The sequence below is a fragment of the Mustela nivalis genome (genome assembly GCF_964662115.1).
Source record: "Mustela nivalis genome assembly, chromosome: 1".
Taxonomy (NCBI): Eukaryota; Metazoa; Chordata; class Mammalia; order Carnivora; family Mustelidae; genus Mustela; species Mustela nivalis.
Window position 1 is genome coordinate 129847961 of NC_139020.1, and position 14598 is coordinate 129862558.

The window sequence follows — 14598 nt, forward strand, 5'->3', positions numbered from 1 at the left end:
CATTTCAGACAATGTTCAAAACAAACTTTGCGGATAGACTCTTGAGAATTAAGTTGATTTCTGGGTGGGGAAGGGTAACACAGTTTGAAGTGCACCAGTGTTGTATAAAGAGCTCAAGATTTAGAATCAAAAGATATCTAAATTGTAGCTTATAGCTACAAAACCTTAGTCTACATCAGTCATTCTCAACTGAGAAAAGTTTTGCACCTTGAGAGATTTTTGGTTTAAAGGGAGAAGTAGGAAGTAGACAATGGAATCCATTTGGGTGAGGCCAGGGATCTTACTAAAAATCCTCCAGTGCACAGGCCAGTCTACAGCAAAGAATTATGCAGCTAACCTCATACAACATGTCAGTAGTATGAGGCAGAGAAACCCTGGGCTAGATATTTTAATGTTCTTGAGATTTTGTGTCTTCATTTTGTAAATGGGATTAGCACATAAACTTCAGAGAGGTGTTTCTGAGAGTTAAAGTTCTAGAAGATCACCGCCATATCTTTAAGACACAAAATGTCAAGTTGTTTTTTTTTTTTAATAGCAGCTTTATTGAGATATAATTCATGTACCATAAAATTCACCTTTTTAGAGTGTAGAATTCAGTGGTTTTTAGTATATTTTCACAGTTGTGCTACCATCACCAGTGTCTAATTTTAGAACATTTTTGTTGTCCAAAAGAAACTTCTTATCTATTAGCAGTCATTCCCTATTCCTCCCACCCTCTATTGTCTTAACAGCCACTAACCTATTTTCTGTCTCCCTGGAGTTGCCTAGTCCGGACATTTCTTGTAAATAGAATCATCTAATTTGTGGCCTTTGGTGTTTGCTTTTTTCATGTAACACCATATTTTCAAGATTTATCCATGTTGTAGTAGGTATCAATACTTCATTCCTTTCTCTGGTTGAATAATAATGCCATCATACCATATGTTGTTTGTCCATTCATCTGTTGATGGACATTGGCTTGTTTCCACCTTTTGGCTGTTATGAATAATACTGTTTTAACATTTGTATATATTTTTTTGTGGACATGTGTTTTTAGTTCTCTTTGATACATTCCCAGGAGTGAAATCACTGGGTCATATGTATAGGTTGTTGTGTAATTTTTTGAGAAACCATGAACTGTTTTCCAAAGTGGCAACACCATTTTACATTTCCATCGACAATATATGGAGGTTTCATTTCCTTTATGTCCTTACCAATCTTTGTTATTTTCTGTCTTTTGTCATTTTAGCCACCCAAGTGGGTCTAAAGATGACATCTTGGGTTTTGAAATGCATTTCCCTGATGGCTAATGTAGTTGAGCATCTTCTCATGGGCCAATTGGCCATATGAATATCTTCTTCGCAAAAATGGTTTATAGACCCTTTGCCCATTATGTAAGTCAGGGTTCTCTAGAGAAAAAGAACCAGTAGGATATATATAAAGAGATTTTATATAAGGAATTGGCTTATAATGGAACCTCATCATGGAGGCTAAGAAGTCCCAAACTCTGCAGTCTGCATATAGGAACGACCCAGGAAAGCCAGTGATATAGTTTATTTAGTCCAAGTCCAAAGGCCTGAGAAGCACGGTAGTTGATAGTATAAGACCCAGTGCCAAGGGGAGGAAAAGACCAAAAAAAAAAAAGGCAGTCTGGCAGAGAGGGCAAATTTTTCCTTCCTCTGTTTTTTTGCTCTGTTCATCCCTCAGTGTATTAGATGATGCCCATCCACATAAGGGAGGACAGACTGCTTTTACTACCACTTCAAAGGTTAATTTCAGGGGCGCCTGGGTGGCTCAGTGGGTTAAGCCGCTGCCTTCGGCTCAGGTCATGATCTCAGGGTCCTGGGATCGAGTCCCGCATTGGGCTCTCTGCTCGGCAGGGAGCCTGCTTCCTCCTCCTCTCTCTCTGCCTGCCTCTCTGCCTGCTTGTGATCTCTCTCTGTCAAATAAATAAATAAAATCTTTAAAAAAAAAAAAAAAAAGTTAATTTCATTCAAAATCACTCACTCTCTTTTTTTTTTTTTAAGATTTTATTTATTTATTTGACAGACAGAGATCACAAGTAGGCAGAGAGGCAGGCAGAGAGAGAGGGGGAAGCAGGCTCCCTGCTGAGCAGAGAGCCCAATGTGGGGCTCAATCCCAGGACCCTGGGATCATGACCTGAGTCGAAGGCAGAGGCACCCAGGCACCCCCAGAATCACTCTCTTAGACATACCTAGAAATCATGGCTGGCTAAGTATCTGGGTACCTAGTAAAGTTGACATGATTATTCACCACATTCATTTTCAAAACTGGAATTGTCTTTTTATTGTTCAGTTGTAAGAGATCTTTATATATATATATGTATGTATATATATATATATATATACATATATATATAAAGATACACATACATATATATATATTTTTATAAACATAATGTATTTTTAGCCTCGGGGTACAGGTCTGTGAATCGCCAGGTTTACACACTTCATAGCACTCACTACAGCACACACACACCCCCCAATGTCCATAACCCCACCACCCTCTCCCAACCCCCCTCCCCCCAGCAACCCTCAGTTTGTTCTTCGAGATTAAGAGTCTCTTATGGTTTGTCTCCCTCCCGATCCCGTCTTGTTTCATTTATTCTTTTCCTATCCCCAAACCCTCCACATTGCATCTCCACTTCCTCATATCAGGGAGATCATATGTTAGTTGTCTTTATCCGATTGACTTATTTCGCTAAGCATAATACCCTCTAGTTCCATCCATGTTGTCACAAATGGCAAGATTTCATTTCTTTTGATGGCTGCATAGTATTCCATTGTATATATATACTACATCTTTTTTATCCATTCGAGATCTTTGTATATTCTTGATACAGGTTCCTTGTTGATATATACCTTTATATTGAAAACAAATACTTATTTCAAATAATCACAGTAAATATATTTGGTTATTTAATCTAGACTCAGATGAATAGGAAGCAACAGGAACTTTATCATTAGGGCCTAGAATATTATATTACACAATTGTCTGTACTGAAAAAAATTTTTAATTACCTTAAAACATAATTGAGTTTCTTTAGGCTTAAGATTTTTTAAGTTTTTTTTTTGTTTTGTTTTTGGGAGTGGAGTTTTTGGGGAGGAGGACTGGTGTTCTATTTTTTTAAATGAAGAAAGTGCTGGTAAGGAGAGAAATTCAGGGGAAATGTTTTAATTAATTTTTTAAAAATTAATAATACATTTTTGGTATTTTGGTCTCTTATCTGCATTGTGTGATGAGTTGAACAAGTGGGGACTTTTTTTAGGCCTTAAAATTCAGATAGAAAGGAGAGAGTCATTTTTTAAGGATTATGAAGTTTTTATAAAGAGTGTCTTGAATGTATTAAAATGGTGTCTTGTTTCCTGGGTATAAAAATACATATATAGGTAATATCTGTATGGCTTTTCTTCCATCCTAGTTCAGTCAAAGAGTGCTGATCCTTTGAAATCAAAACATCAGTTGGACTTAGAACGTGCTCATTTCCTTGTTACGCAAGCTTTTGATGAAGATGAAAAAGGGAATGTTGAAGATGCTATAGAATTGTATACTGAAGCCGTAGATCTCTGTCTGAAAACCGTATGTATAGCTAATAGTTAAATTTGGTGGAATTATGCCAAGAAATTTCTCTTACTAGTGAATTTTATTCAATTCTTTAAAGAAAAATAATTATTGTATCATAAATATAAGTTACTCTTCATTAAAAGATGATGAAGAATAGAAAACTAATGATGGATTTTAATCCCTTAAAAAATTAACAGTAGTAATATTGAGTCATTAGGCAGTGTTTTTTTTAAATTATAGGTATTATTTTTTTTAACCTATTTAAACCTGTATACCTAAAATTATCACAGGAGGAATTCATTACAAATCTATGAATTTAGAATAAACCTTCCCCTTTTTAAAAAATTTCTTACATTTAAAAAAATAAGGTAGTGGGGGGGGGGGGGACAAGGTAGTGGTTTGGAAGAGCTTTATTCATTTGCAATGTGAAATCTATGTGCTGAGTGGCTTTTACTGCTTCCTGAGGACCCTGGTTGGAACAGCTAAGTTTAGGGTCATCTAGTGCATAAGAGCTGTGCATTTGACAGGAATGTGAGGTGGAATGATAGTGTTGTTCTCAGTATTGTCAGAGGACTACCTTTTTGTTCAACCATCTGGCCTGAGTTTTTGAGGTAAGTGCTGGTCTCCTCAGTTTCCTGCTGCTCAGCTTTTCCATGGCACCATGTTCTTAAAATTGTAGTTCATTTATCACATGATGTGGTCTTCAGGTTTACCTCAATGAGAAGTTTTCAACACTATTTTAAATATACCTTTAAGGATGAAAACAAATTGTCATTTTTGTTTATTCTCTCATTATTTGAAGAAATACATTGCATTATAAGTTTTTTGTTAGAAATATGGATCAAGCAAAGAAAAGAATTATGCTTCAGAATATCTGTCTCTCTTTCTCTTAAGTCTTATGAAACTGCTGATAAAACTCTGCAAAATAAACTGAAACAGTTGGCTCGACAGGCACTAGATAGGTGAGTTTTGGTCACTCAAGTTCTTATCCATGGATAGCAGTATACTGTGTTTACTTAAATTTGACAGATTTCTCTAAATATGTCATAGAGTTAATAGTGACAAACCTCCATCTCCAAGCTGAGATCTAGAGCAAGTCTACCTTCTTCCTCTGGGTGAATTTATTCCTCTCTAGTTCCCTATTTTAAACTCAAGAAATAACAGATCAGCCAAGACCTGTTTTATTTAGTTTTTGCTATGTGTAAAGCAAAGATTATATTTGAAGTGGAAGACTTCCTTCTGTTGTGTAATACCAGATTTCTGGGGAGAACTTCCAGAAAGCCTTCCAGAGCTACTATTAAAAGTAGAGAAATTGAGAGTGAGCTGGCCTTGAACCATTCACATACCCTAAATTATACAGTGTATGTAGCTCCTTCAACTCTTTGCTCAAATTGTCAACTTTTCAAAAAAGCCTGCCCTAAACATTTTATTTAAAATAGAATCTCCTCCACTAGTTTCCTTCTACTTAATCCATTCTAATAATATTCTTTCCCAAAGCTCTTAACCACTTTCTAAGGTATATGAAAGTTACCAGTTTATCATGTTTGTTATTAATATCTGTGTCCCTTTGAACCCCCAACCCTCCATTTAAACTTTGTGAGTGCAGAGAAATTTGTCTGTCAATGCTGTAACCACCTAGTAGAGTACCAGACATACCGTATGTGCTCAGTAGGTATTTGAGAATGAACAGATTTGCACAAGAGAATTACACCTCTTAAAGGGTGTTACATGTGAAGGAAAAAGATGGAAATTGCATTTTTAGTTATAGTGTGAATTAATAAAATTACCTCCTTTTGAGGGTCTGGCCTGGTAACTGTAGCACCTCTAGTCCTTTTTTTTAAAATTGAGGTTTAACAGTCATCCTTCCTTTTCATTGTCATCTAACATTTAGTTTGTCTCTCCAGATTCATGAGGATATGGGCACTTGACACATAGTCATCATGTCCATTTTCACTTTTTTCACTAGTCAGATTTAGAAGTGATGTTTATTACCTATGTGGATAACCCATCCAGTAGCCTCTGAGTGCATCCTTACTTAACACAGAGGGGTGGGTCAGTCATTGGCTCCTCTGAGGGTCTGTTCAAAATTATGGGTGGTCTTTCTAGGAGAAAGGTACATAAAATTTCTTTTGGGTGCATTTTATGTAATTTCAAAAGTGTTCACAAGATTCCTGGAGTTCATATGTGGACCTCAAGTTAAGAACTTCTGTTTTTTAGCTTACTGAACCTTTGACAAAACAAAGCCAAAATCCCCTTGAATATCATGTGAGACATTCCATGATCAACTTTTTCCCCTGGTCCCCTCTCCTTCTGCCTCTTGTTTGTACTTTTCATAGGGCCTTCATCCTTTTTTTTTTGAAGTTATCTTAACTCGCTATGCTGTTTCATACTTGTGCACATGCTCTTCTCTACTTAGAATGCTCCCTTACTCCCCAGATGAACTTCTCTGCAGCTCAAGCATCGATTCAGAATAACCTCCCCTGACTCTCTTTTCTTCGTCATTAAGTTAATACCATCTGCCTGTATGGTCACTCACATACAGTACTTCTGGCATCTGTCACTTTAGATGCAGTTGTCTTTCTTTCCCCCTCAAAACTGTGAACACCTTAAGAGCAGAGATTGCATTTTATACTTTCTTGTATCCCCTTAACCTTGCATAGTTTCTGACATGCAGTTTGTGCTAAATTAATGTTAGCAGCAATATTATCAATTGCTGTAGATCAGTTGTGAAATACTTATTTTTGGAAGTAGCTTAAGAAGTGAACTGCTGATTGATATGTATGAATCTTCTATACTAATTTTACATTAGGAGAGCTTGACTGGTTCTTGAAATAAGTTTTATTTTCTGGAAAACTTAAATGTGAGAAGAAAAACTAGAACAGTTTTTCTGTACCTCTTTCTGTTACAGAGCAGAAGCATTGAGTGAGCCTTTAACAAAACCATTATGCAAAATCAAGTCAACAAATATCAAACCAAAGCCACCTCCAACAAGAGCACATTTTCCTCTAGGGACTAGTCCTTTCCTGGAAAGACCTCAACCCTTTATAAGTCCACAGTCATGTGATGCACAAGGACAGAGATATACAGCAGAAGAAATAGAAGTTCTCAGGTAAATAATTTTATGATTCATTGTAATGAATAATTTTGTTAACATAGTGCAAGTAATTTTATTTTCATTAGGTTTGCTGAGTTGTAATCATATCTTTGTTATATAGTGTGTTGTGCTTTTATTATGAAATTAAAAATTACATTGTCACATAGCCTTAATGTGAAATGGTTAAAATGTGTTATAGTATATTTTAATATTAGCATTTCTACCAGACATGTGTTTTCCTAAAAATTCTGGCATACTTTAAAATTGAACACTAAAGGTCAAACAGCAGAACGGAGCTATGGTGGACCACTTATCATCTCTGTAGCTGGTAACCAGAGCCCTGACGGGGAGAAAACTTAACCTTGAAATAGTGTAGGCCTGGGTCAGCAAAGGGAAGCTTGAAGTTTTGACTAGTTTTTACATTTCTTTAAAGGATTATAAAAAAAGAAAACAAACACAAAACAGAAGAATATGTGACAAAGACCTCATTACAAAACCAAAGCAATGTACTATCTGGTCCTTTATAAAAAAAAATTTGCTAACTCAGGGTCTAGAAGCAGCCTCAGGGTATATTATAAATGCAAACAACAAAGATGAGGAAATCCTCTTGATTGCATTCTGAGCCAGTGTAGATGGGATGTATCTCTGAGCCAGTGTGGCTGCTCTTCAGTTGGAGGAGATCAAGCTGCTTAGTGCTGTGCAAGTCATGTAGTTTCTCACTTTTAATATCCTAAAATTGTGTTGAAAGGGATTCTTCATTTGTAGCAGTCACCTGAAGGCATTTTTTTTTTTCCTACTGAAGATTTTAATTCTTCTAATGTGTCTCATTTTGCCTGGAAAAATTGCATATGAACCCCCCACAACACACAGCAAGGCAAAGACGAATAGGTTTTAGAGCTGAGAGACAGTACCAGTCTAACACTGAGGCTACTTAGCATCCATGTGCTCCTTTCTACACACATTTGAATTTCATGCTGCAATGAAACAATAATATTTCTACTTAACAGATTTCAGCTATCCTTTATACGGGTGAAAAGTTCTCATCCTCTCAAAAATGAGGATACACAGTCATTGTATCTGTTGCTCTCTGTATTAATTAGTTCTCAAAGTCAGTCACAGTCTCACTGAATATTGTTACCTAAAGGCTAAGTTGTGAAACTACCCTGTAACTACTTCTAAATAAAATGAGGGAAAGAAGTAGGAGAAGGAAATAGTTGATACATACTACTGAACATACATGTAAAACATGCAAAGCTACTATAAGCCACATTTCTTTAATTTGTCATATAGCTATAGCTTCCTTCTTGCACTACACATTCCTCATTTTCATAACCAGAAAATAGGAAGAACATATTTTCCAGAATTGTAATTGTCATGTTTTTTAAATCCCAAAGTAACTAAAGCAATTGCTTTCTCCCTTTGAGCTTAGGATAGAATTCATTTTGTGTCTTGGTGTCAAGGATACTTCCAATACCTATAGTATAGGCTTATCTTGAGACCATAGTTTAGTTGTAAAGGATGTAAGCCTTGAGACTGTTTTACTGAATTGAATTGAGTTGTTTATTTTTTTGGTATTCAACTAATTTTGTGAAAATTTTATTCAAATAAAGATATCAACAATATGAGATTGTCAATGTTATTATAGTGCCATACTTTGTCATATAAATTTCAGATAAGATTGGTAGTTAAGGTAAACTTAAATATTTACTTTAGGGTTTTTTCCTTGTATTTTATAGGACAACATCAAAAATAAATGGTATAGAATATGTTCCTTTCATGAGTATTGATCTGAGGGAACGTTTTGCCTATCCAATGCCTTTCTGGTAAGTAAGCACTATTGTACTTTTTACTTCCAAGATGATTCTCATTTTTCAGTAGTTTTTCCATATTCTGAAATCCAATTTAGCTCATAGCCGTGAAATCAAAATTTATAATAAAAGAGTTTGGAAGAGAGGTACAGCTATGGGAAAAACGCAAGGCAGCATAGCAAGAGTATCTGTGTGGTCATTTGCTTGGTAATGGGCACATACGGATCTTTTTTTGCCTACCATTACACTAGCACAGTACCGGACACAAAGTAAATATTTGTTGAATCAGTGTTTGAATCACAACAGCAAAGTCAGTAAAGAAAGAATTGAATGGAAAAGTGAAATAGAATGATAACGGTGTCATTATTTACTTTTTAAAAGTCCAGTTCAGGAAAGGGTTAATTATGAAAAATGTTGGTTAGCACAGCCTTCCAGGACAGTGGCAGCTTGTGTTAAGAGCCTTAAAAATGGGGGTGCCTGGGTGACTCAGTGGGTTAAGCCTCTATCTTCGGCTCAGGTCATGATCCCAGGGTCCTAGGATCCAGCCCAGCATCCGGCTCTCTGCTCAGCATGGAGCATGCTTCTCCCTCTCTCTCTGCCTACTTGTGATCTCTGTCTGTCAAATAAATAAAGTCTTTGGGGGGAAAAAAAAAGCCTTAAAAATGTTACTTGGTTCATGACTCCCAGCATCTACTAATTCTAAGGAAATAAAAATTTGACTAAAGATGACTAAGGGCATTCATCAGTGAATGAAATGAATGAATGAAACAAACTAAATAGGCAACAGTATGAGAATGAATAAATAATGGCACATCTATATTATTATAGTAAGTGTGGATGCTACCAATAAAAACATCTTTGAAAGATGTAGGGAAAATGCTTTCAATATAGTAAATCTAAAAATAGAAAATTTGGATGTTATATGTATATTTTTCTTTCATTTCTTATGCTTATAGGTAAATAGAAAAAAATGATGTAAAGGTACATATCAGATATTTATAGTGGTTGTCTCTAGAGAGCAAAACTGGGTGATTTAACTTTTAAAATATTTCAAAACTTTTGCAATGAACATGTTCTATTTATTAGAAAAAATTCAGAGTTGATATTTATTACATACCAATTGTATAAAAGGCTCTGTAAAGAGCAAGAGAGCTGCTTTCCCATTTTCTAGTGTTTTGCTATTCTTAGATGAGCAAAAATTAGACATCTAGCCAGTGAGTTGTCAACCTAATTATTTTCACCCAGGCAATGATGTGATGCTAGTCACTGATTAGAGTCTAAGAAATTTTTATATCAGAGGAGCTCTATAGCATTGATCGATACTAAGGGCACAGATTCTAGAGCTAAACTGTCCAGTTTTGTAAGCTGTATGATGCTGAGCAAGTTACTTATTTTAAAATAAGAATACAATCTACTTCATAGTGTTACTGCTATTAAATTAACTAATAAAATTTAAAGCAGTTAGGGGCGCCTGGGTAGCTCAGTGGATTAAAGCCTCTGCCTTCAGCTCAGGTCATGATCCTGGGGTCCTGGGTGAGCCCCACATTGGGCTCTCTGCTCAGCAGGGATACCGCTTCCCTCTCCCCACCCCCCGGTCTACTTGTGATCTCTGTTAAATAAATAAATTAAATCTTTAAAAAAAATATATAAAGCATTTAGTAGTGCTTTATATATTAAGTGCTTATATAATAAGGATTAACTTAGAAAAATAATTATCTTGTTAAATTCTAAATTATATTACAAAGTTTGTACATTTCAAATACTTTTCCCTTTTGTTCTTTACTTTTCCCTTTTGTTCTTTTTATACAATTGGTATGTAATATCAACTCTGATTTTTTTCTAATAAATAGAACATGCTCATTGCAAAAGTTTTGAAATATTTTAAAAAGTTAAAATCGCCCAGTTTGGCTATCTGGAGACAACCACTATAGATATCTGATGTGTCATTTTTTCTATTTATCGATAAATACATCATTTTTTACATCATTTTTTCTACTTATCTATAAATACAAGAAATGAAAGAAAAAATGTTTAAACAAGCGAACAAAAAGTTTATCCCTTTGACCAGTAATTTCACTTCAGGAGACCAATTCAAAAAAATGTTTGTAGATGTAGTCAAAGATTTATATATAAAAGGTAGTCATCAATATTGTAATATTACAATATGTATTGTAATCGTATTTACAATACAATTGTATTTACAGGATATTACAATTGTAATTGTAAAATTACAATATTGTAATTGTGAAAGTGTGAATGTATTAGAATAATACATTCTTCAATGGTTATATCCAAGTAGGGATATAAACCTGTCGTTCTAATCTTTGTATAATAAATTAAGATAAATCGTGATTTTCGTGCTCGTACAACAAAACATTATCAGAATAATACTATACTGCCATGAACAATCAAGTTTTTAAAAAATTGAATAATATGGGAAAATGCTTACAATATAATCAAACAGTAAAATACGATGCCATGAAAACTCCTTTAATTTAGTCATAGCACTGGTGACAATTGGAATTTTATATGTTTTATATAAGATTACTTAGTGCCAGTCCTCCACACTGGATTATGTTTCATAAGGACATAGAACATGTCTGTTTTAATTATGCTCCAGTGCATAGTGCAGTGTCTGGCACCCAGTAGGTACTCAGTAAGTACTTGCTGAATTAAGTAAGTTTGGAGAAAAATCAAGAATAAATACTAGATTACTCTAGCAAGATTTTTCCATTCTTGTTTTTCTAGATTATTTTACAGTAGAATAATCAGAAGAAAAAGTAACAGTAAATATTTCAAAACTCAAAGGTAACAGACTGATAAAAAAGGACTCCACAATTTATGAATCTTTGGTGAGAAAGATTGAGTAATTTTTAAACCTTTTTTTTTCTATTCGGTTCATGTATTTTTAAATCCTAAAGTGAATATAAATCATATTTATAAAATGTTTTTAATAAATTAAAGTTATAAGAAAACACTGAATTTGATAACTTAGTGGTGACTTTTAAGAGAATAGATATTAAGGAATCTGTATTCTTATACAGCAGGTTAATAATACAATATAATTATAGATTTGAATTGACTTTATATATTTCCCTAAAATTTTTTAAAATTTAAATTCTTCTGAATTCATTCAACTTACTTTCTATTTAGTCAGCTACTGTTCCTAAACAGGTACCAAAATGACCAGAACACTAGTGGTTCTGTGAAATGATCATCAGAAAGTTTGAGAAGTGTATAATAGTCTAAGAAATTTACATAAATCTTGGTTTATTAAACATTTATAGATGTCCTTTAATTAAGAAAACAATGTGTAAGAGTTTGTAGATAACACCTGACCACAAAACCACCTTTCTCCCAGTGTCAGTAATTTTTTTTAAAAACCATGTTATAGGGGCACCTGGGTAGCTCAGTGGGTTAAACCTCTGCCTTCAGCTCAGGTCATGATCTCAGGGTCCTGGGATGAGCCCAGCATGAGGCTCTCTCCTCAGCAGGGAGACTGCTCCCCCTCCCCCCAGCCCTGGCTGCCTGCCTCTCTGCCTACTTGTGATCTCTGTCTGTCAAATAAATAAATAAAATTTTTAAAAAATGTTTATTTGCTTCATTTTGCATATCATAAACTTTGTATTACCCTAGAAATCTTGTGAAATCTCAAGACTATTAACCTTGTTCTAGAATAGGTTTGAGGAAAGGTAGATGTTTTTTATCTTGTGCTATACATCAGTCTTCGAGAAATACCACACAGCATATTCCCAACACACAGTTAGAGGGTAATAGATAAGAATGGTGGATCTGGCACCCTAAACCTGGATTCATATGCCAGTTCTGCCACTTTTTGGCTATGTGACCTTGGCAAGTTATTAAATCACTTTTAAGCCTTTTCCAGAAATATTTGTTTTAATGGAATTGTCTTAAAGTTTAAGTGAACAGTATATATAAAATACTTTAGCATGATATCTGGCACATGATTATTAATCAGTAATTAGCTACTCATTGTTAGCCTTGCAGAAAAGAGTTTATCAAGACCCATCACAAGGATCTATAGCTTCCTAGGTCCTTTTGAATTGAATCAGCTTTTACTATTGTTAATAGTTCCATTTTACTGAAACTGAATTTCTTAAATATGCTAATGTAAACTTTTAAAGTATATTCTTAAAGTAAATATGAGTGAATTTAAGTTTCTTTCCTGTTTGCAGTAATAAATTTATATTTTTTTAATTGAGAAGAATGAACACGTTGACTGGATTCATGGTGAAGTGTAAAGAGCCAGATTTTACCAGAGCTTTATTTTAGGATGATATAATAGCTATGATCATTATATCAAAAAAATAAATGAATAAATCTCTAGGAAACTTAATTTTGTTTTGTGTCATTTTTTAAAGATTAATTTTAGTAGTAGTAGTATTTAATTTTTATTATTACCTCAGTGATAGATGGGGCAAGCTACCATTATCACCTAAACAAAAAGCTACATTTTCCAAATGGGTACGACCAGAAGACCTCACCAACAATCCTACAATGATTTATACTGTGTCCAGTTTTAGCATAAAGCAGGTAAACATTTTATATGCTTTTATATGAAAGCTAACATTTTGAAGTAATTTGAATATAGATTTGGGGATTTTCTTAGTTTTTATTATGTGTCAAGATGCATGAGTATAATTGGAAAAATTCTGCACACTTTGCATACTGAGATAATGAGTATGAATAACTGATTTGAGGAATTGCAGATTTTTATATAGATATAGACCCTTTCTATCAGAATATTTTTGCAGATGAGAAAGTTGAGGATCTCAGCCTCACCTTAATAAGAGGATAGATTTTTTTTTTAAAGATTTATATGGGAGAGAGCGAACACAAGTGGGAGAGGAGAGGGAAGAATAGGGGGAGAGAGTATTTCATGCAGACTCCATGCTGAGCATGGAGGCCAAGACAGGGCTTGGTCTCATGATCTGAGCTGAAATCAAGAGTAGGAGGCTTAACCCACTGAGCCACCCAGGCACCCCGAGAAACAGGTATTTTTTAAAAAAAGATACTAAGCTTATTCAAAAAACTTCAGTGGTGTAACAACAATATGGCTTTATTGCAAACTTTATTCAGTTAAGTTTTGCATTGACATACAGATGTCTTCCAGTTAGTATAAAAATAATGATCCTGGGGTACCTGGGTGGCTCATCAGTTAAGCATCTGCCTTCCGCTCACATCATGATCTCAGGGTCCTGGGATCGCTTTGGGTTCCCTGCTCAGTGAGGAGTCTGTTTCTTCCTCTGCCCATCCCAGAGGAAGTCTGGGAAGTCCTCTGCCCACCCTCCAGCCCTGCTTGTGCTCACTGTCTCTCTCTAATAAGTAAATACAATCCTAAAAAAATTAAAAAGTAATGGTCCTGAAATACTGTGATTCAAGAATCTTTTGATGTGCATATTCAGTTTAGTTGGTCATATTATAATAAACTTTTTAAAAAATGCCTTTAAATTATTAAAAACTTGTGGATTCAGTGAGTATGCTTTTATCCATGTAAGAAATACATATTTATTCTAAATTAACTTTATTGAAGGATTTTACTCAATTTTTCTGGAATTTATTTGAAGAAAATAGTTTGCAATATAGCATTTCTGTTCATTTTGGTATTCAAGCAGCAGTTAACTCAGTATAAAAAGGCAGCATAGGTGTAGTGCTTAAATATAGTTGTAATGTTGAAATTACATGAATGAATTAATATATTAACACATTCTTATTAACAGACAATAGTATCAGATTGTTCCTTTGTGGCATCACTGGCTATCAGTGCAGCTTATGAAAGACGATTTAATAAGAAGTTGATTACCAGGTAAAATTTTGTATTTGTCCCTTTAGCCCTTTTCATATAATTGTTTCTTGACTAGAAGTTAACAGCTTTGGTTTTATCTGCATAGAAAGTGAAGAAGGCATATCACTTAAGAATATTGTGGCCTTGTATGTTAAACAGATGACTTGTGAATGTGGAAAGATTTCATAAAATAGTATTAAGAATGTATATACATGTGTTAATATATATGAAATAGGTATGTTTTGAAATAAAATTGGTCAAAGTAAAATCATATCATATTTATATTATGCTATATGGTAGCCACTAGCTGCATGTGGATATTGTAT

General features: G+C 34.4%; 1 protein-coding gene across 2 annotated transcripts in view; it reads left to right on the forward strand.

Moving 5' to 3' along the window:
- Positions 1-14598, forward strand: part of CAPN7 (calpain 7) — a 42561-nt gene that overhangs the window by 5637 nt on the left and 22326 nt on the right. For both annotated transcript variants that reach the window (XM_082684574.1, XM_082684575.1), the window contains exons 3-8: positions 3422-3579; positions 4459-4526; positions 6473-6673; positions 8395-8481; positions 12894-13020; positions 14208-14293. In XM_082684574.1, the coding sequence (XP_082540700.1) occupies positions 3422-3579; positions 4459-4526; positions 6473-6673; positions 8395-8481; positions 12894-13020; positions 14208-14293 (727 nt within the window). The remainder of the gene's footprint in view (positions 1-3421; positions 3580-4458; positions 4527-6472; positions 6674-8394; positions 8482-12893; positions 13021-14207; positions 14294-14598) is intronic.